This window comes from Pistacia vera, unplaced genomic scaffold, assembly GCF_008641045.1.
Source record: "Pistacia vera cultivar Batoury unplaced genomic scaffold, PisVer_v2 Contig811, whole genome shotgun sequence".
NCBI lineage: Eukaryota > Viridiplantae > Streptophyta > Magnoliopsida > Sapindales > Anacardiaceae > Pistacia > Pistacia vera.
In genome coordinates this window covers 102,552-126,435 of record NW_022196681.1, presented here as the reverse complement: position 1 = coordinate 126,435, position 23,884 = coordinate 102,552, and the positions used below count along the sequence as shown (strand labels likewise).

Sequence of the window (23,884 nt, the reverse complement as noted above, 5' to 3'; positions counted from 1 at the left end):
CGGGTCTCATGCACAAGATCACAAATAACTAATACATATATACATAAAAGGATATATAAAACATTCAGATTTTCTATGTTTTTTTTTTTTTTTTTCTTTTATAAGAATGCACAAATATTTAAAGCTCTACCAGCTACCATTGAATGCCTATACTACTTATCTTTGTATGTTTAACATTAGACGTGCAATATTCCCAATCTTATATCGGACCTTCATGCTTGAGAGATAAATAAGTTGAAAAACATTGTAAATGAAATATGAGAGAGACACGCTTGGATTAGGGGCACAACTAAATAAACTAGATTTTGGTGGTCATTGTTAGAGTTGCACATAGAATAGGTACGCTCAAACATATTGGGTTATAAAATGAGGTAATCCTCTCATTCAACAAAGCTTTATTGGGTGAGGAGTCAGATACAACTCAAATTATATCATAGTATCAGAACTCAAGTTAAGTTGAACTGAAAGCTTGACCAACGAATGAAGAGTTAGAGCCAACAACTACCTCAATCAACAGACATGATCCAACATATGGGCTTGACCGTGACGGGGAGTGTTGGAGTCTCACATTGACTAGGCACACTCAAACCTATTAGATTATAAGAGGGGGTAATCATCTAATTCAACAAAGCCTTATTGGGTAAAAAGTCAAACTCACCTCAAATTATATAAATCATATATGGAAGATAATTCGATAAAAAATGTACATTCTTTTAAAATTACAGAATGGCTCTCCATTTAGGTGAAGAGTTAAATCTTTACATGAAGATAAAAACATAGGGTGTACAATAATAACATTATATTGTCTTTGGTTAATTTACTTAGATTTAAACATCTACATCTTTGTAATTTCTCATTTTAGTTAGTCAAAATCCACCAGTCCTGTATAGGACTAGTGTTTGCATCATTATGAATACAACTATCAAGTGGATCTCACCACATATACACTAAGAAAGAAGAAATATAATCTACTATTTATGATCATCAATTGAATGAAAAAGAAAAAAAAAAAATTTACAAAACAGTTAAAAATAGAATGCATATTACATGTCCACTTTTATAAATGGGCATAAAAGTTGTACAATATGATACATATTTTGATATATCAGACGCACCTAAAAGATTTCATTGGGTACAAGACGATTAAAATAGATCATAATACATTTACATTTATATTATAAACATATATAAAAGGTAAATAATATGACATGTATTATGACATATTGCACACTAAACCTCTCCTCTTGTGATCGGGTGGCAAGTCTTTCAGTAACTGGGATTAGCTATACCCACGGATCTTGTATTCGAGTCACGAAGAGAGGCAAGTACTGAGTTTACCCAAAAATATATATTGCACACTACAAAGACAACTCGTTTTATAAATACCAACGAGTGTAGATCTCATGTGCTAATTACAACACTTTTCTTATATCAAAATACAAATCCTTATACGTCATTAGTTCTTGGTTAAATTCTGCGTCAAATCATTTGAAGAGAAGAAGTGTGGAGGATTTGACAGCGATGTCCTCTTTTGCATCGGTACTATAAACTAAGTTTTGCTTCATCTCTTCCAAGGGATTAGAGGCAGCAAGTTTAAGGCTCAGATCTGGTTCTTGAGAAGTTAAAGCATCTTGTTGATGAATCGATTTGACTGATTGTGGGCGCAGAATAGAAACGCTGTTAATTCGATGATTATCTGGATTGATTCCCATGCTCACTAGCTTTCTTCTCAGATGAGAGTTCCAATAATTTTTGACCTCATTGTCTGTCCTCCCCGGCAATCTTCCAGCTATAAGGGACCACCTGCAGTGCATCATCTTAATTTGTAAATTAAATCTTTTTGATGCATTTGTTCTTAATTTTAAGGAAGTATTATAATTAACAAGTTAATTAAGGTGACAAATTAAAAATAATTCACCTATTTCCCAAGAGAGCATGGAGCTTGACGATGAGATCCTCTTCATCTTCACCAAAGTTTCCTCTTTTGAGGTCTGGCCTTAGATAATTTATCCATCTTAATCGACAACTTTTCCCACAACGAAGCAAACCTAATTAATTAACCAATTTACAGAAAATATTATTGACCAAATCTCTGTCAATCTTTTGCTTTCTCAATACTACTTTCATGATCAGATAAAAAGTTTATGAAAGTTTATGTTAATATGTATTTCAATTATTTCATTGCATCCAACAAAGTCTTTTCTTTTTCTTCCTTTTACTGAATTTTCTCATTCCAAAGTGTTTGGAAAAGAAAAAAGATGATAAAAATGACTAAAACAAACATTCCAACTAAAATTACTGTCTTTTTCATTTTCTTTCTCTTTTTCTTTCCTTTGATTATATATAGAGATATATATAATATAATATATATGTACCTGCAGCTTGTGGAAGTGAGCGCCATTTACCTTCACCATGCTTAGTGACGTAGTCAATGAGCTTTCGGTCTTCTTCTTTGGACCAAGCCCCTTTATTCATGTCTTGTTTATCACAGCAAGGTTTTCTCATTGTAGTTTTGGGAAAGAATTGTAGGCCTAGCTGCAAGTGTGAGACTGTATGTAAGAAAAAGAGAGAGAGAGAGAGAGAGAGAGAAGAAGAAGAAGAATTAGAAGAAATGAAGAGAAAATGAATGAATGAACTAACCAGGTAGAGAGAGAGATGACAAATAAAGTTTACCCTATCTGCTTTCCTTGTAGCTTAATGCCCCACAGTTGACTTGGAATGGTGNAGCTTGACCAACGAATGAAGAGTTAGAGCCAACAACTACCTCAATCAACAGACATGATCCAACATATGGGCTTGACCGTGACGGGGAGTGTTGGAGTCTCACATTGACTAGGCACACTCAAACCTATTAGATTATAAGAGGGGGTAATCATCAAATTCAACAAAGCCTTATTGGGTAAAAAGTCAAACTCACCTCAAATTATATAAATCATATATGGAAGATAATTCGATAAAAAATGTACATTCTTTTAAAATTACAGAATGGCTCTCCATTTAGGTGAAGAGTTAAATCTTTACATGAAGATAAAAACATAGGGTGTACAATAATAACATTATATTGTCTTTGGTTAATTTACTTAGATTTAAACATCTACATCTTTGTAATTTCTCATTTTAGTTAGTCAAAATCCACCAGTCCTGTATAGGACTAGTGTTTGCATCATTATGAATACAACTATCAAGTGGATCTCACCACATATACACTAAGAAAGAAGAAATATAATCTACTATTTATGATCATCAATTGAATGAAAAAGAAAAAAAAAAAATTTACAAAACAGTTAAAAATAGAATGCATATTACATGTCCACTTTTATAAATGGGCATAAAAGTTGTACAATATGATACATATTTTGATATATCAGACGCACCTAAAAGATTTCATTGGGTACAAGACGATTAAAATAGATCATAATACATTTACATTTATATTATAAACATATATAAAAGGTAAATAATATGACATGTATTATGACATATTGCACACTAAACCTCTCCTCTTGTGATCGGGTGGCAAGTCTTTCAGTAACTGGGATTAGCTATACCCACGGATCTTGTATTCGAGTCACGAAGAGAGGCAAGTACTGAGTTTACCCAAAAATATATATTGCACACTACAAAGACAACTCGTTTTATAAATACCAACGAGTGTAGATCTCATGTGCTAATTACAACACTTTTCTTATATCAAAATACAAATCCTTATACGTCATTAGTTCTTGGTTAAATTCTGCGTCAAATCATTTGAAGAGAAGAAGTGTGGAGGATTTGACAGCGATGTCCTCTTTTGCATCGGTACTATAAACTAAGTTTTGCTTCATCTCTTCCAAGGGATTAGAGGCAGCAAGTTTAAGGCTCAGATCTGGTTCTTGAGAAGTTAAAGCATCTTGTTGATGAATCGATTTGACTGATTGTGGGCGCAGAATAGAAACGCTGTTAATTCGATGATTATCTGGATTGATTCCCATGCTCACTAGCTTTCTTCTCAGATGAGAGTTCCAATAATTTTTGACCTCATTGTCTGTCCTCCCCGGCAATCTTCCAGCTATAAGGGACCACCTGCAGTGCATCATCTTAATTTGTAAATTAAATCTTTTTGATGCATTTGTTCTTAATTTTAAGGAAGTATTATAATTAACAAGTTAATTAAGGTGACAAATTAAAAATAATTCACCTATTTCCCAAGAGAGCATGGAGCTTGACGATGAGATCCTCTTCATCTTCACCAAAGTTTCCTCTTTTGAGGTCTGGCCTTAGATAATTTATCCATCTTAATCGACAACTTTTCCCACAACGAAGCAAACCTAATTAATTAACCAATTTACAGAAAATATTATTGACCAAATCTCTGTCAATCTTTTGCTTTCTCAATACTACTTTCATGATCAGATAAAAAGTTTATGAAAGTTTATGTTAATATGTATTTCAATTATTTCATTGCATCCAACAAAGTCTTTTCTTTTTCTTCCTTTTACTGAATTTTCTCATTCCAAAGTGTTTGGAAAAGAAAAAAGATGATAACAATGACTAAAACAAACATTCCAACTAAAATTACTGTCTTTTTCATTTTCTTTCTCTTTTTCTTTCCTTTGATTATATATAGAGATATATATAATATAATATATATGTACCTGCAGCTTGTGGAAGTGAGCGCCATTTACCTTCACCATTCTTAGTGACGTAGTCAATGAGCTTTCGGTCTTCTTCTTTGGACCAAGCCCCTTTATTCATGTCTTGTTTATCACAGCAAGGTTTTCTCATTGTAGTTTTGGGAAAGAATTGTAGGCCTAGCTGCAAGTGTGAGACTGTATGTAAGAAAAAGAGAGAGAGAGAGAGAGAGAGAGAAGAAGAAGAAGAATTAGAAGAAATGAAGAGAAAATGAATGAATGAACTAACCAGGTAGAGAGAGAGATGACAAATAAAGTTTACCCTATCTGCTTTCCTTGTAGCTTAATGCCCCACAGTTGACTTGGAATGGTGGTTTTTTCTTGCTTTCAACTATATAATTATGTTTAGATGACTGCTTTTAGGGTAACGAGAAATTATATAACCCATATCATTTTATATTATTGGACAATAATAAATTGATCGTCAGATACGGAAACCAAACTCTATAAAAGTTGCATAAATTCAATCTCTAATGGAACCCAATTCACAAGAGGATCCCATCTAGGTAACTGATCATTGTCTACATTATGAATTTGGTTTAATTTGCTTCAATAATTTTACTTTTAACGAGGAAAATTACTGAATTTTTGGGATATAGTACGTCAGTTTGTTCTCACAGGATTTGAGGTTCAAATCTTTCGATGGGTAAAGATTGTGAAGTTTTAGACTTTTAGTGAATGGTTTCTTTCTTGTTTTTATACCAAAATATTGGGATTAAGGTGGAGCAATGACAGAGAATTTGTTAAGTAAAAGCTTACAGAATTAAGATAATAAAAAGAGTATTCACACTGCAGGCAAATTGCACTGGGTCGACCTCAAATAATAATGTTGCTTATCCGAATCTTTAATCTGTCTTTTGCTTCCCTCTTTTTATCCTTTTTGAGTTATAACCTGCGAAAAGTTTGATGCGACACTGGAAAACTCAATGATAGTTTCCGTGCATGGTGGACTCTACCATTGAGGAACAATGGTGACTAATCTTATAAAATACCTAGACAATTATCAGAGATTTAAGCGAGGTTTCTTTTACTGATTTACCATTGAGTTCTCCAATCATAATTTTAAGTTTAAACATGTCTTCAAGTCCGATATATATGAAATGATTCGGATACGAAATACTGTAACTTCATTTTCTGATAACGTTCATGAATAGCTTACCTTTCTCCTTATAAACTGAAGAAAACGGTAAATTTCACATCTGATTGATTTATTTCTTTGTAAAATTTCTGTATTTTTAGAAAGAGTGTTCTTAAATGCACCATAAGAACAGTCTCCAAGTACAGTTTAATATACAAAAATCTGGCTTCTCAATGACAGTTGTAGATAGAAACTGGGTTTTAAAAACAACATTTATTGGGTGTACATATACATATCCGCCAACCTTTTCAAAAAGTAAAGAAACTTGGATAGGATGGCAGATTTACCTAAAACTAAATTCATGCATGAAGTCTCCCCCATTCAACTTGAATGGTAGATGGAAACATGATATTTGACATTTTAGTAAGTCCCTTTCGCAACGTGTCGAGTTGCAATTGGCACGACGTAATTATCTGCTTGAGAACTGTTGAGTTTTTGTAAATGTCGAATCAATTGAAATAACTCCTATCCAACAATCTGATAGCTTCCATAAAATGTTGCAAAATTTGCTGTTGAATGTTTGGTTGTCACTGAACTTCCATGTGTGGAGGATGCATATGTGTATATATATATAGTCAGCAACCTTATCCATATATATGAAGACACTCTGATACATAGTCTAATTCGTCGAGAAAATTTTATTATGCAACTGAATCTTCCAGTCCATAAGGAATCTTTGATTGGGTTTTCTGATAGCTAATACACAGTAATTTGTCTTATATATATCCACTGATTTGTAGATGAAGGAAGCATATCTAGCTTCATGTGTATCTGGCCAATGAAAGAGTGACAAATGGAAGGTCCGATAACTAAGCGACATGAAATGAAATTCATCTTTACTTTGCAAATATTTTTGTGCACTGAATCGGTAAGATGAAGGCAGACAAGAATTTTATATGTTTTTGAGCGAAATTGAAATCTTATATATTAATGCCTGGAATGACCTTTTACACTTAATCCAAGCTTGCCCTTCATTTATTAATAAAGAGTAGATATTGATTTCTGACAGTGGAATAATTAGCATATCTAAACCATCATTAAATCGGATTTATCTTACATATAAACTACCAGTGTGAATGAAGGTTTACTTTTAACATATTTTTTAATATCCCCTTCCCACATAGAAGGTGTCTCCTGAAGCGGATCTGGATCCTTAACATCATTTTTTCAGATGAGTTAAAGGTTCAAGTCGGTAAGATACGCTCTAAACCTATAATTTGAGGTGGGTAAAAGGCAAATCTAAACACCATTAAATGTGGCGGATAAAGACTATTCATAAAGATTGTAATTCTCTAAACCCCGCTTAATAAGATTATCTTCAATGGTGCTCTTTATTTTAAAGAGTATCTTTTATATAAATGAAGAGCATCTCCATTAATTTTTAAATATAAAGAACAAATTTTTTATTCAAATCCAATTAACTCTTTAAATTAGACTTAATAAATAGAAGAGAGACTTAATAGGAAAGAGAATTAATAATAAAATGCATAAAAACTTATAATTTATTAAATAAAATTGAGATAGAAAGTGAAGTTTGACTCTCTAGATGTAGAGAGTCAAACTCACTCTTTAATTTATATTTAAAGAATAAAGAGTCTGTTGGACTTTTGTTTTTATGGATAAACTCTTTATAATAAAGAGTTTGGGTCATATAAAGAGTTTTTTGAAAATGCTTTAAGGTGGGTAAAAAATATTAATTAATGTTTCCACTTTACTTCTAAGTGAGTTATTGTTGGCTATATTGGGGAATGTATTTGTTATGCCTAAAAATAAAGGCCAACATATGCTGACGTCATCTCCACCAACTAGGGTTCAACAAACCTATCCACCATCCAGAACTTGACACATATCCAAAGGCAAAAGGAATATAGATGTCAAGACCTAAACTGCCTCAAGGATTTGTGCCTGAGTGAATTTGGTTCACACACCAATCCAAACCCCATTTAATTTAAGGATGTACATGAGAGTTCTCAACGAATGGAAAGGCAGGAAGAATCTTCACGACATTAGACCACTTGCAAAAAGTAATCATTATTGTTATGAGTTGCACCCTAATCTACACCTGATTTAACACAAAAATTGCAAGAATCACACAAGAAAGGTTTTACTATGGTTCGCCTTTCCAAGAACCGGAAAGACTACTTCCACGTTGAGCTCCTGAAATAGAGAAAGCTCACTGCACTATAACAAATCAGAGTGTATACAGATTACACAGATTAGATGAATCAAACCCGAGAAACCCTTAATCGCTCTTAATCCTGTAATCAACACCCTAGAGAGACTAATCCTGGAATCCCTAGCAACTGAGATATTACAAACCCTCCCTGAATGATTATCCCTAATCACTCAACACCAATTACAGAGATTTCGATTAAGATCAAGAATGAACCCTAATACTACTCTAAATTTCTTTCTCAAGAACAAACACTCGATCAATCTGTAGAGAGAGAGAGAACTCTACTTGCTTGTATACCGTTGAGCAAAACGGTTATAAATAGGTTGCTCCTTCTCATAAAATAGAGGTTAGACACACACAAATTACACAAAACAAATAGGAAACACACTAATAATAAAAAAATATTGACTTAAAATTCTCTTAGAACATAAACACTTGTAATTAATCTCATATTGCAAATCACGACCTCTTGCAAAATTGTGTAACGATAAGAAGAGAACACTTATATAAACAACCACAACGGATGTAGAAGTTACTTTTAAGCATCTGAACCACTATAAAAACTCTTTCATCACCTTTATTTTATGTATTTGCATGCTATTGTCATTACAGTACCTCACCCACTTACTATAATATACTCACATATGACTTTTTAGCATTTTATAGGTGCGAAGTCGGTGTCAAAATCAAGCATCAACAGTATTGAACCCAAATTAATCACATATTGTTCTTCAAAATGGATCCTTATATAATATGACAGTACCTACTTTAGATGTTATGTAGACATTGATATCTCATATTGAACTCATTAGCAACGTGGAATGAGATGGAATGAATCAAAACTTATCGTTAGCTATTAATGTTTCTAACAACCGAACATTGTTTCCTATATTTTGATCAAATGAAATGAGTAATTGATTTTCCCTCACACTAATAGAAGGGAAATGCAATTAATTTCATTTTTACACTGGGATTATCTATCCTTATTACAAATTAAGATCAGGCAAACCGCTAACTGCATAACTCTCAGGACCACTCATAGAATCCAAGACTGGATTGTTATCTTCTTCGGTTGCAGAGTTACATTTTTGGTTATCTGAAAGCAAGGATATGGCAGGACCAGTAGTGTGTCTTATACGATGAGTTTTGGGATCAATTCCCATTTGCATTAGTTTCCTTTTCAGATGAGTGTTCCAATAATTCTTCACTTCATTATCAGTTCTTCCCGGTAATCTTCCAGCTATCAGTGACCACCTGCAAAATTTTACACATTATTACTCGGATTTTATAAATAGTATTGGGTAGTTGAATAGGGTGATATTAGAGGTCAAATTAAAAAATAACAAAAAAACTCCTCTGTTGCTAATTTAACTAATCAACCAATATATAAAATTTTTATAAAATGAAAAAACACCCCCCACCCACCCACCGTACCAGATTCCAGCCATCACCGCTGAATTGGTCGGAATCTAGGTTAGGAGGCAGACATGTCGGATCCAAAGTGGATCTGGCGAAAAAGGCCATATCGACGAATTACCGACCAATTCCAATCATTTGTATGCCGTTGTGTAGATTTTGGCACCCAGCGTGTGGTTGCGGAATCTGGCAAATATGGGTGGATGAGGGTGTTTTATTAATTTTTAAACTTTTTTTGGGGTGTTTAATTAATTAATAAACTAAGCGGTCTAAAAGTAATAATAAAAATAATAGTATTTCGGATAATTAAACAAATAGATATTTTGAGAATAGGATTGGGAATAGGGTATGAAACTAATAAACCAAACGGACAATTTTTCAATTATGTAAACAAAAAATTAAATACTTTTGACTTCAAAATAATATTTCTTTTAAGAAAATATTTGGTAAGTGGACTAGACCTATTTCAATGGGATTAGCATTTGGACAGGATTATCTGTAGGTGTGTGTAGGGGTGTTCCAAAAAATGCAAAAAATCGAACCGAACTGAAAAACCGATTAACCGAAAAAATGGTTGGTTTAGTCGTTCAAAAAATTTTAAAAACGAATTTCTGGTTCGGTTGCCGGTTCGGGAAAAAATAAATGGGTTAACCGAAACTGGTTTTTGAACTGGTTTTAAAATATATTATATTAATATAAATAAAAATAAAATTATATATTAATAACAAATAAATAATATTATTATATATTATAATATTAAATAAAATAATAATATAGTTTTAATGTATTGTTAGTAGTGGTCAATGGATATATATGAATGTTTAATTTTTATTTAGATATGTATTATTTATATTTACAATTTAATTAGGAAAAAAAAAAAAATAAGTTTTATAAAAAAAAAAAAGGAAAAAACAGGTTAATCGAAAAATCGGTTTGGTTTCGGTTCGAGAATTTTCCCTAACCGAAAAAACTAATTCGATTCAAAAAAGCGGTTACGAAACTTTGAACACAACTCGTTGTTGTGCTATAATAAGGCGATTGCAGCAGGCACTTGTGCAATTGGCTGTACAAAAGTCCATACTCTTAAAAAGAATGTTAAGAAAGTTTAAAGGCTTTTTTCTTTTCTTTTTACATGCTTGTATTTTGGAAAAACTTTGAATGTTCATAGCGATTTACTATCTAAACTTTTAACTTTAAAATTACATTTTATTTTGTGTATACAAAGTGAGTGGGAGGAGATGTATTCACTCTTCCTTTCATCTCCTGCCACATTACTTTATACAAAAAACCTGTAAAGTTCTCAGTACATGTAGAATTACCCTTAATATTTATCCACGGACTAATATATAAGGTGTGGATGGATGAAATTGAACAAAAAGGGATAAAATTTACGTACTAAATCTATAAAAAAAAAATAAACGTAAGATTTCCTTTTGAATGGTCAACTTTAGACTGAATAATTTGTTATTAATTCTGAGGTGTTTAGGCATTTCAAAACATAAATACACTAAACACTAGTGTTAAGAGTTGATTAGAGACTAATTTGGGATTACAAAAAATAAATTAACATAATTTAGTAAAATAGGGTTTATGTTTCTAAAATATCGGACACCAGTAAGTATTATTAATTAAAAAAAAAACTGTTTTTACAAATAAATTTTTGGAAAAGTAGGAAACTAACAGTAAACACCCTCTAAAATGTTTTATATCGTTCATACTTTACATGGCTGTACGAAATTATTGGTACACTAATGCACTAGGGTCCGTTTGCCAATAGTCGAGTGGTGGTGGGGGCAACGCCCCCTTAATAGTAAGCCCAATTGTAATTGGATTTAGAATTGATTATTTAAATATTTGGACCTCGGTCATATTAGTCCAAATAGGGTTAGATTAGTCCAAATAGACTCTCTCTACTCCCAGTCCCAGATGCCATGCCAGACAATAACACTTGGTCATGAAACATCTTTAATGATTGCTCAACATCTATTCCAGTCCAGCTTTGGGTATACACCTAAGAACAGATCCAGAAATGTGCAAGTCTAAAAATATTATAAAGCTCAAAGCTTTTTAGGCCTACACAAAAACCATTACAAGTCTAATGAGTTTAGAGAATTCTCCGCTTCAAAAAAATTAGATGCCTATATTGATGGACTCCAGGAATTTTTAAAAATAAAAAATAAGGGGTCCGTTGTTTATAATTAGATAGATTTGAGAATATATGGGTAGTTGAATAGGAGAGTATACGAGATAAATTTAAAAATTTATAAAAAAACCTCCTAGGTTTGCTAATTTAATAAACACCCAAATATATAAAATTTTATAAAATAACGAAAACACCCCCACCACCGTAATGTCAAATTCGGGCCACCACCGTCGAAATCGGCGAAAATTGGTGTAACGATAAATACCAGGCGATCTGACGGGTATGGCGTCAATATGGCTTTTTTTGGCAAATGTGTCAGTCGACGATCGCAAAAGTCCATCAGTGACGATCAGATCTGGTGATTACCGGTCAGTTTGGGGTGGTTTAGGCCGTTATGGCAAATCTTGGCTACCACGACGGTAGTTGTCAGAATCTGGCAAGTATGGGTCAGTGGGGGTGTTTCTTAATTTTAAACTTTTTTTCTGGGGGTATTTATGAAATAATAAATTAAGTAGTTAAAAGTAATTAAAAAATATAGTAATATTCTCAAATAATGTACCAAAACATATTTTGGGATGGATTGGAAAATGGGTAGAAATGGAACCAAACAAGAATACATTTAAGTTGTATTATAGAGGGTGTTTGTCTAAACTTATAAGCTGGTCAAACTAGCTTATTAGCTCTAAATTAAGCTGACATGTGTTTATAGCTTTTTTTAGCTTATAAGTAAAAAAAAATAAGTTGGGGGGGGGAGGTACTTTTTTTTTTTTTTTTTTTGCTTATAAGCACTCTACTTATAAGTTAGTTTGACCAAGTATATTACTATATTATCCTTATTTAATTTTAAATTCCATAATATATCTTGTGTATATAGTACATTTTTTAGTATTTATAATAAAATGTACTATTATAAGCCACATTTTACCAAAACTGTAACAACTTATCAGTCACTTATAAGTAATTTAACCAACACGTAATGCTTAAAATTTCAAATGTTATAAGCTAAAATAACTATTAAGTACTTGTTGCTTATAAGCTAATTTTCATAAGCTCAGACAAACACCCCCTAAGTTATGTGATATTTTCATGACAAGGTTATAGCAATTGCCCATAAATAATATATCTCAACTAGAGTTTTAAGAGGTTAATATGGATTTCTTTACTCAAAAATTATTACAAATACATATGCACAAGTTATACAAGTATGACTGTCAGACGCGGCTTAACTCGTTTGAAGCTCGACTCGACACTTGTCGAGTTGTCGGCTCGAACTCGGTTTATAAATCGAGTTGAGTTCGATCATAGGGGGGCTCGGCTCGTGGACTTACGAGCCTAGGCTAGCTCGCGTAAGCAGGTGCTATTTTCGTGTTAAACTTTTGCCCAATCAAGCTTACCATACATCTCTTTGATGTGTGGTCCACATCTCAGCCGCTATTTTGTCGGAGGCAAACCGGTAGCCACTTCGGATGTTAAACAATTTCTAATCAAGATCTTACCAAAATATTACATCCCTTTTCGTAACGGTGTAGATGTGATTCAATTGTGTGGAGAAATCGAGCCATTAATGAATCCTTCTTTATCTTTTGATGAGAGCTCATCGAAAATCATGAACCCAAACAACATAATTGTCAGATCTTTTTAAGGGTTGTTTGACAAGAGCGATTTTTGGTCCATCGGAGGCCAATGCATACAAGGCGTCACCTGGTTAGGGCAGCGGTTGTTGGTTGGTAGAATCTGGAAATTGAACGGATGGTTTGGTAGGGATTTTGATTCAGATCATAACTTGAAAACGTAAAGGGTTGGATTGATTTGAAGGGTTGGGCCAGTTGTGTGTTGGAATTAAGACGGTTTGAGTTGTTGGGTTGGGCCGTTGGATTGGGGTTGGACCGGTTTGATCTGTTGGGGTTTGTTTAATGGTAGTGTTGTCAAGGGTAGCGATGGGATTGCGATTGGTGGGATGTTTGCCATCTGTTTGATGAAATAGGATATAAGGAAAAAAAAAAAAAAATGAGGGAAAACTAACAGAGTATATGTTTGCAATCCAGGGACAAAAAAAAGATGTTAGCTGAGCAGAATCGTGTTTATGAAGATCGCTCTGAACCATGTTGAACTTGAGTAGGCAAGAAACAAAAGAGAAATAAAGAGTTGACAGAAAGATTTTGTTCTTTTGTTATTGTATATTGTTTGTACTTTGCTTTAATTTATACTAAAATGTAAGTATAAGAATGGAATATAATGAAAGCAATTACAAAAATAATGAATGATTGATTTGGAATGATTATGCCAAGAATCAAGGCTGGAGTCAAGGATAATCATAGGATGTAATGAGGCTGTGATCAAGCCATAACCACAGCATTCTATTCCATCACATACCCTATGGTTCTCCAAGTTATCTCTCCGGTTCTTCTCCAACCACTTCGAAGTTTGGTGGTTCTAGCTTCACAAAAACTGCTTTGAGTTTCTCTCCCGTTGTATCTCAGATTTTCTTCTTTTTTGGTTGGGAAGAATACCAGGGTGGTGGTGGCCACTGAGTTTGAAGAAGGAGAAGGAAAGTCTCCCGTAGTCAAAGTGTTTCATCTCATATATATATAAACTTGAGGCTGACCTGATAAAATGTGTTGCAGTAGACCACAGGTTGGCGAAGATACTTAATTATTCATATTGCATATTACAATAGGAAAGTTGCTTATAGTTTTATCCATTAATGTCAGAAAATTCTTAATCACCCTTTGAGTTAAAAAATGCAAACCAATAGTTTAGAGAAAACACACTTAGGCCCCCATATTTGAGGAAAATAGACCTAGTAAACTTAATTGTGATGCTGACCGGACGGCTCCAAGAGCAATCCACGTAGTTTCTACTCTATGTGAGTGTATTGAATATAGTGGTGGGAATTATAATGAGAGTGTTTGAGTTTTTAAGCAATCTGTAATCAGTAAAGATAAACTTTGAGGCTGTTGGAAGAAAATATGGACTCCAGTATGCTAATAGAGGGAAAAATTGAAACTCTAAATAGCATTACAGATGTTGATTATTCACACACTGACACATAGGGGGAACAATGTGATTCATCTAGCAGCAAAACTAGGACACAAAACGTTCGTTTTTGAGGCACTCCATCGCAGTGGATATCTTTACCTGAAAAGTGAAAAGAACTTGAAAGGCGATACACCTCTTCATGTTGCGCAAGGGCCAGTTAATTTTGTTTAAAAGTTCTAGTCCAACAGAAGAAATTTGCTCATCTAAAGTTCATTCAATTGGCACGTCAAGTTTAAATCATTTGAGGAAATTTAGCTGGGGGAGAAAGGGATTCTTGAGTTGTTGAGAATGAAAAATAATGTCCAAAGCACAGCATTGCATGAGGCTTTAAGGAATGGTCACAAGGAAGTAGCTATGTACCTCTGGAAATTAGACCAGGGAGGCAACTTTGCTACTTTTGTTGGTGTGAGAGCCTTCTTTATTTAGCACTGAGCGGGGAAATGGTTTCGGAAATCGTGGAATTCTTAAATCAACAATTAAAAGAACCAACCTTCTGAAGGATGCTGTCGTGGCCCAGATGGCCAGAATCTGCTTATGCTGTCGTGGCCCAAATTTCTTTAAGCATGTTTTTAAAATAAATGAATATAGAATAGAGACGAAAAGAAGAGAAGCCAGCCTCTTTTTTGCACCTGGCCCGTGTAACTGGAGCCCCTGGGTTCGGGCCGGTCTGGCCAATTCAGTATATAACTGATATCGAAGGAGATCTCAGAACTGAGACAAAATCTATCAATAGATTCTGCTCACTTGGACCACATAATTAATGCTGATAACTGGACCAACCACTGACTAAAACGAACTTAAGTTTTAACTAAACTAATAAGGTCTCCTTTACACATCAATAAATATATATAAATATTTCTGCTTTTTATATGTTTTTTATACAAGTAATTGAACAAGCAGTAAATGAAATCAGAAGGATTTGAGAGAATTAAGATAGAAAAGTCAGCACATGAAAGCATAATTCACCTACTAAATACGTTAAAAGCAGTTTTCATGACTAAATGAATGGTAGATATATAGATAGAAATGTGTTTTGTTTCTGCTACGGATTGGTCACATGCAACTACTGCTACCAACACAAATCAAATTCCTGCGCAAGTTATTCTTATTTTGCATCAACTTGTTGAACATTTGGTTGCTGACCTAACCCTGTTCTCTTGGTTCTTTATCCTCCAAGAACTAATGCCAAATCCCGAGTTGGCAAAGGTTTGAATCTTGCATTTCGATCCCCCAGTAAAAAATACCTTATATTCTCACAACTGAGCCAACTAGAAACAGTATAGGACCTAGCCACAAATTAAACCTGTAATTAAGCCGCTATATAATATATATATATATATATATATGTTTCTCCTTGATTTAACTGATCAATTTGTAGAAATTAAGCGAATTACTTTCTGCGTCAAGGCCAATATATATCACGCTTTTTCAGTTTTTGTTCAGAGTAAAGGCGAAACAGATAGCCATACCATATCTGCAATTATCATTTATGAAGTATTCAACGATCCAAGGTTCTGTCATCTCTGACGAACTCGAGATGCTTCCATAGTTATAACTCATTTTAAGCTGCTATGTTCATCTGTGTAGTTATCTATATGTAAAGTTCTAACAATATTGGTGCAGCCTTTTCTTCAGTACTGTAAATATGCAGCGAACTGATAATACTAAAATATAAGTTTTTGCCAGAGAAAAAGCTACCATTAGTGTCTCTTTGAGCTACCATGCATTATCACTGCCAGCCTACATTAACTATTGCTTCTTTGTCACGATAGTCAGCGCATGGACATTAAAATAGAGGGGAGCTTGGATTGAAATGACATTATTATTTAAAATTGTATAATATATAACCGACAAAATTAGCATCCTAACTCTTTATCCTATAGTCGAAATTCACTACATTAACGATATAAAAATATTATTACCGTATTAGGTTACAATATTTATTATTTCTTTTAATATAACTAGAGTGAGTTAGATTCTATGCCCTAATCTTCGAATCTTTCGACCTACTGCTCGTATTTTGACTATCTGTGTGTGAACATTTTGCTCAAATTTCTGCAACAAGATGACATATTGCATATGAAAGGATGATGAAGTGCATGTTGCTTAGGTTTATATTAGCTCAAATGATCGGTCTCATGCACAAGATCACAAACAACTAATGCATTATACATAAAAGGTATATAAACATTCAGATTTTCTGTTTTTTTTTTTTTTTCTTTTATAGAATGCACAAATATGTAAGCTTTACCACTACCATTGAATGCCTATACTACTTACTTTGTATGTTTAACATTAGACGTGCAATATTCCCAATCTTATATCGGACTTCATGCTTGAGAGATAAATAAGTTGAACAACATTGTAAATGAAATATGAGAGAGACACGCTTGGATTAGGGGCACAACTAAATAAACTAGATTTTGGTGGTCATTGTAGAGGTGCACATCGAATAGGTAAGCTCAAACTATTGGGTTATAAAATGAGGTAATCCTCTCATTAACAAAGCTTTATTGGGTGAGGAGTCAGATTCATCTCAAATTTATCATGGTATCAGAGCTCAGGTTAGTTGAACTGAACGCTTGACCAACGAATGAGAGTTAGAGCCAACAACTACCTCTATCAACAGACATGATCCAACATATGGGCTTGACCGGTGCGGGGAGTGTTGGAGTCTACATTGACTAGGCACACCAAACCTATTGGATATAAGAGGGGGTAATTCCATTCAACAATGCCTATTGGGTAAGAAGTCAGACTCACCTCAAATTATATCAATATATGGAAGATAATTCGATAAAAAATGTACATTCTTTAAAATTACAGAATGGCTCTCCATTTAGGTGAAGAGTTAAATCTTTACATGAAGATAAAAACTAGGTGTACAATTATAACATTATTTTGTCTTTGGTAATTTACTTAGATTTAAAACTCTACATCTTTGTAATTTCTCATTTAGTTAGTCAAAATCCACCAGTCCTGTATAGGACTAGTGTTATGCATCATCATGAATACAACTATCAAGTGGATCTCACCACATATACACTAAGAAAGAAGAAAATAATCTACTATTTATGATCACAATGAATAAAAAGGACCAAAACATGTACAAAACAGTTAAAAATAGAATGCATATTTATTACATGTCCATTTTATAAATGGGCATAAAAGTTGTACAATATGATACATATTTGATATATCAGACGCACCTAAAAGATTTCATTGGGTACAAGACGATTAAAATAGATCATAATACATTACATTTTATTATAAACATATATAAAAGGTAAATAATATGACATGTATTGATATTGCACACTAAACCTCTCCTTTGTGATCGGGTGTGCAAGTCTTTCAGTAACTGGGATTAGCTATACCCAGGATCTTGTATTCGAGTCACGAAGAGAGGCAAGTACTGAGTTTACCCAAAATATATATTGCACACTACAAAGACAACTCGTTTTATAAATACCAACGAGTGTAGATCTCATGTGCTAATTACAACACTTTTCATATCAAAAACAAATCCTTATACGTCATTAGTTCTTGGTTAAATTCTGCGTCAAATCATTTGAAGAGAAGAAGTGTGGAGGATTGACAGCGATGTCCTCTTTGCATCTGTACTATAACTAAGTTTTGCTCATCTCTTCCAAGGGATTAGAGGCAGCAAGTTTAAGGCTCAGATCAGGTTCTTGAGAAGTTAAAGCATCTTGTTGATGAATCGATTTGACTGTGTGGGCGCAGAATAGAAACGCTGTAATTCGATGATTACTGGATTGATTCCCATGCTCACTAGCTTCTTCTTAGATGAGAGTTCCAATAATTTTGACCTCATTGTCTGTCCTCCCCGGCAATCTTCCAGCTATAAGAGACCACCTGCAGTGCATCATCTTAATTGTAAATTAAATCTTTTTGATGCATTTGTTCTTAATTTTAAGGAAGTATTATAATTAACAAGTTAATTAAGGTGACAAATTAAAAATAATTCACCTATTTCCCAGGAGAGCATGGAGCTTGATGATGAGATCCTCTTATCTCACCAAGTTTCCTCTTTTGAGGTCTGGCCTTAGATAATTTATCCATCTTAATCGACAACTTTTCCCACAACGAAGCAAACCTAATTAATTAACCAATTTACAGAAAATATTATTGACCAAATCTCTGTCAATTTTTGCTTTTCAATACTACTTCATGATCAGATAAAGGTTATGAAAATTTATGTTAATATCTATTTCAATATTTCATTGCATCCACAAAGTCTTTTTCTTTTCTTCCTTTTACTGAATTTTCTCATTCCAAAGTGTTTGGAAAAGAAAAAAGATGATAATGACTAAAACAAACAATCAACTAAAATTACTGTCTTTTTCATTTTCTTTCCTTTTTCTTTCCTTTGATTATATATAGAGATATATATAATATAATATATATGTACCTGCAGCTTGTGGAAGTGAGCGCCATACCTTCACCATTTTAGTGACGTAGTCAATGAGCTTTCGGTCTCTTCTTTGGACCAAGCCCTATTCATGTCTTGTTATCACACAAGGTTTTCTCATTGTAGTTTTGGGAAAGAATTGTAGGCCTAGCTGCAAGTGTGAGACTGTATGTAAAAAAAGAGAGGAGAGAGAGAGAGAGAAGAAGAAGAAGAATTAGAAGAAATGGAGAGAAATGAATGAATAATGAACTATCCGGTAGAGAGAGAGATGACAAATAAAGTTTACCCTATCTGCTTTCCCTGTAGCTTAATGCCCCACAGTTGACTTGGAATGGTGGTTTTTTTGCTTTCAACTATATAATTATATTTAGATGACTGCTTTTAGGGTAACGAGAATATATAACCCATATCATTTTATATTAGGACAATAATAAATTGATCGTCAGATACGGAAACCAAACTCTGTAAAAGTTGCATAAATTCAATCTCTAATGGAACCCAATTCACAGAGGCTCCCATCTAGGTAGTGATCATTGTCTACATTATGAATTTGGTTTATTGCTTCAATAATTTTACTTTTAACGAGGAAAATTACTGAATTTTGGGATATAGTACGTCAGTTTGTTCTCACAGGATTTGAGGTTCAAATCTTTGATGGGTAAAGATTGTGAAGTTTAGATTTAGTGAATGGTTTCTTTCTTGTTTTTATACCAAAATATTGGGATTAAGGTGGAGCAATACAGAGAATTGTTAAGTAAAAGCTTACAGAATTAAGAAATAAAAAGAGTATTCACACGCAGGCAATTGCACTGGGTCGACCTCAAATAATAATGTTGCTTATCCGAATCTTTAATCTGTCTTTTTCCCTCTTTTTATCCTTTTTAGTTATAATTATTGTCCCGCGAAAAGTTTGATGCAACTGGAAAACTCAATGATAGTTTCCGTGCATGGTGGGACTCTACCATTGAGGAACAATGGTGACAATCTTATAAAATACCTAGACATTATCAGAGATTTAAGCGAGGTTTTTTACTGATTACCATTGAGGTCTCCAATCATAATTTTAGATTAAACAGTGCTTCAAGTCCGAATATATGAAATGATTCGGATACGAAATACTGGAACTTCATTTTCTGATAACGTTCATGAATAGTACCTTTCTCCTTATAAACTGAAGAAAACGGTATATTTCACATTCGATTGATTTATTTCTTTGTAAAATTCTGTATTTTAGAAAGAGTGTTCTTAAATGCACCATAAGAACAGTCTCCAAGTACAGTTTAATATACAAAAATGGCTTCTCAATGACAGTTGTAGATAGAAACTGGGTTTTAAAAACAACATTTATTGGGTGTACAATATGCAATCCGCCAACCTTTTCAAAAAGTAAAGAAACTGGATAGGATGGCAGATTTACCTAAAACTAAATTCATGCATGAAGTCTCCCCCATTCAACTTGAATGGTAGATGGAAACATGATATTTGACATTTAGAAGTCCCTTTCGCAACGTGTCGAGTTGCATTAGCAAGACGTAATTATCTGCTTGAGAACTCGAGTTTTTTGAAATGTCGAATCAATTGAAATCATATCCTATCAACAATCTGATAGCTTCCATAAAATCTTGCAAAATTTGCTGTTGAATGTTTGGTTGTCACTGAACTTCATTGTGGAGGATGCAATATACATATATTAATATATATATTATATTATATATATATATATATAGTCAGCAACCTTATCCATATATATGAAGACACTCTGATACATAGTCTAATTCGTCGAGAAAATTTTATTATGCACTGAATCTTCCAGTCCAAAGGAATCTTTGATTGGGTTTTCTGATAGCTATACAAGTAATTTGTCTTATATATATCCACTGATTTTAGATGAAGGAAGCATATCTAGCTTCATGGGTATCTGGCCAACGAAAGAGTGGCAAATGGAAGGTCCGATAACTAAGCGACATGAAATGAAATCATCTTTACTTTGCAAATATTTTGTGCACGAATCGGTAAGATGAAGGCAGACAAGAATTTTATATGTTTTTGAGCGAATTGAATCTTATATATTAATGCCTGGAATGAACTTTTACACTTAATCAATCTTGCCCTTCATTATTAATAAAGAGTAGATATGATTCAATATTTCTTTCGATTTTGCTGGCTGCATGCATACATGTGTTAAATAAGATTTCAAGATATCTTTTTCGAAGTTCATGTAGTTAAAATAAGAGCCCGTTATAGCTGGACATTGATTTTGACACTGATAAAGCCTTTAGAACTGTTCTCAGTGTCCACTCTACATAGTACGCGGCAAAATGGAGCATGAATGTGATAATTTTTTGAGAAATTCTTTAGGGTTACATCACATCACATCAGGATGATCATGAGCATACATGTTTTCTTGAATTACGCCAACACCAAATACTACTCTAACATTTGTCCATCGCCGCAACATTTCCCAAATGATCGATACAATACAACTATTAATTCTCTGTTCCCTTGGGCACGTGGTACAAGTATGCTTTCATGTTCATGGAGAAACAAAATGTTTAGCTCATTAACCCTATTCTTGTTTTCTGTTTTCTCAAATGCAAAATTTTATTTTACGTACCTGTGTACATGATAAAAGCTTTTCTTTGCAATTCTTTGTGCATATACAAACACACTTTCTTCTCTTTCATTCGATTTCCCCATTATTAATTAATGTAACGGATGTGTTTTCTTCTTGGGTGGGTTTTACTTTTAATTTTGTATGCAAAACCATGGCATGTTGGCACGTGTTTGATTCTGGAAGCAACAGGTATCACCCATGTCGATGATAGCCTGCCCACTTGTGACTCCATCTGTATCATCTCCTTAGTTGATTAGTGTTCTTGAAACCACATGTCTATCTCATATCTCTCCACTTGTCCATCATTCAGACTGCAGCCTTTGATTCCAAACTATTAACTGATACTTTTAGAATTTTGATTTAGCTACTGTACGTAGTTTTAATGAAGTGGGTTGAATGAATGTTGCAGGGAAAGAGATTCTGCCATACGTGGGTCCACGTCCTCCAGTTGGCATTCATCGCTTCATCATGGTGCTGTTTCAGCAGAAGGCTCCATTAGGGGCGGTGGAGCAGCCAGCGTCTCGTGCAAACTTCAACACTCGGCTTTTTGCAAGGCATTTGGATCTTGGTCTCCCTGTGGCTACTATTTACTTTAACTCTCAGAAGGAGCCAGCAAGCCGTAGGCGTTGAGCATGCATGGAGAAGCAGTACAAGAAGACAAGTTAGAGTCAGCGATGGAGGCAGCCAGAGAGTTGTGGTGTGGCCTAGTGGCTTCCAAGTGTTGTCGTTTTAATTAGTTTTTATTATTAGTGCAAGTCGTAATGTGTCTAGTTAATGTTAAAGCCGTTTGTTGCCTTTGCAAAGTTCATGTAAGCTGCAGTTTCTGTGTCTTTTCAATACAAAATCCATCGTTATGTGTCTTTGTTTCATCTTGAAATCTTCTTTCTAATTAAATTTCTTGCTTTAAATGACTCTGAATCCAAAGAAATTTTCTAACTAGTACTTGGTGATACTAGACATATCAGATATATGGCTTTATATTCGACGTATCAATATATAGTTTTATATTCAATTTCTTATCTGAGCATCTATAGTTTACAAGAATCAGAGCGCAGGTTATATATATATATATATATATATATATATATATATAGAGAGAGAGAGAGAGAGAGAGTATTGATAAAATATAATATACATCGGTAACATCCCATCCCACTTGTTGATGACAAGAGGCGGGCCTAGGATAAACACATGATCCAGATCGGGTAATGTTACCTGGCCCGTGTAACAGGAGCACCTGGGTACGGGCCGGTCTGGCCAATGTCTCATCTTACCTTCAACAGTTGATTTTAGTATATAACTGATAGTGAAGGAGCTATCAGAAAAAGGAGATTCTCAGAAATGAGACGAAATCAATAAATAGATTCTGAATATAAAGCTGATGGCTGGACTAACTACTTATAACTAACTTAAATGAACTTCAAGTTCTAATTACATCAATAAATATATATAAAATCTAACTATATATAAATATTTCTATCCTCCAAGTACTTGGGCAAAGGTTTAGAGTTTTTCATTTCGGTCCCGATTAAGAACTACCTTATAAATGATTTTTCTCTAGGTTTAGGTTTGATGAAATGTTACCTTTATTATTTTCTTTTTTTGACTCACGATTTGTCAGTAATAATAATAATAATAATAATATCATAAACAATTAAATACACATTCATTATGCTCCATGTTGATGAAGTTTTTTTGCTTTACTTATGTAATTAGAAATACTATAAACAAACTGTGCATTGAATTAATAAGAAAAACGTACTTGTGAGTTGCGACACACCTTATATGTATATATAAAGGGGTAATTCTAATACATTGCATCCCATAATAATTACAGATATTATCAAAGACATCCCCTATTGTTAAAATTGAGGGTTGACTGCTTTGACTAACCCAATTACTAAATTGTTCTTGGTTATACTTCTAACTTGACTATTTTAGAAGTATTGTTTAGGGTTCTTTGGTTTGTTATTTTGGATAGGATTTTATAAATAGTATTGGGTAGTTGAATAGGGTGATTATTATGAGGTACAATTTAAAAAATAACAAAAAAACTCCTATGTTTGCTAATTTAACTAATCACCCCAATATATAAAATTTTTATAAAATGATAAAAACACCCCCACCCACCCACAGTACCAGATTCCAGCCATCACCGCTGGAATCTGGTCGGAATCTAGCGTTAGGAGGCAGACATGTCGGATCCAAAGTGGATCTGGCCGAAAAAGGCCATATCGACGAATTACCGACCAATTC

General features: G+C 33.7%; 4 protein-coding genes across 4 annotated transcripts; 1 reads left to right on the top strand and 3 right to left on the bottom strand.

Moving 5' to 3' along the window:
• Positions 1-1,322: 1,322 nt before the first annotated feature.
• On the bottom strand, positions 1,323-2,621 carry LOC116117485 (transcription factor MYB3-like). The gene is made up of 3 exons (XM_031403509.1): positions 2,376-2,621; positions 1,919-2,048; positions 1,323-1,803 (listed from the first exon to the last, which is right to left on the bottom strand). Exons 1-3 carry the CDS (start codon positions 2,503-2,505, stop codon positions 1,485-1,487), a joined length of 579 nt encoding a protein of 192 aa, XP_031259369.1. The 5' UTR covers positions 2,506-2,621; the 3' UTR covers positions 1,323-1,484.
• A 960-nt stretch (positions 2,622-3,581) lies between these two features.
• Positions 3,582-4,880, bottom strand: LOC116117486 (transcription factor MYB3-like). The gene is made up of 3 exons (XM_031403510.1): positions 4,635-4,880; positions 4,178-4,307; positions 3,582-4,062 (listed from the first exon to the last, which is right to left on the bottom strand). The coding sequence occupies exons 1-3, from the start codon at positions 4,762-4,764 to the stop codon at positions 3,744-3,746; spliced, it is 579 nt and encodes a 192-aa protein (XP_031259370.1). The 5' UTR covers positions 4,765-4,880; the 3' UTR covers positions 3,582-3,743.
• A 4,090-nt stretch (positions 4,881-8,970) lies between these two features.
• On the bottom strand, positions 8,971-9,508 carry LOC116117471 (myb-related protein 308-like). The gene is made up of 2 exons (XM_031403494.1): positions 9,414-9,508; positions 8,971-9,238 (listed from the first exon to the last, which is right to left on the bottom strand). Exons 1-2 carry the CDS (start codon positions 9,506-9,508, stop codon positions 8,971-8,973), a joined length of 363 nt encoding a protein of 120 aa, XP_031259354.1.
• An 11,892-nt stretch (positions 9,509-21,400) lies between these two features.
• On the top strand, positions 21,401-22,258 carry LOC116117470 (protein MOTHER of FT and TFL1-like). Its single transcript, XM_031403493.1, has 2 exons — positions 21,401-21,533; positions 22,038-22,258. The coding sequence occupies exons 1-2, from the start codon at positions 21,401-21,403 to the stop codon at positions 22,256-22,258; spliced, it is 354 nt and encodes a 117-aa protein (XP_031259353.1).
• The last annotated feature ends 1,626 nt before the right edge of the window (positions 22,259-23,884 follow it).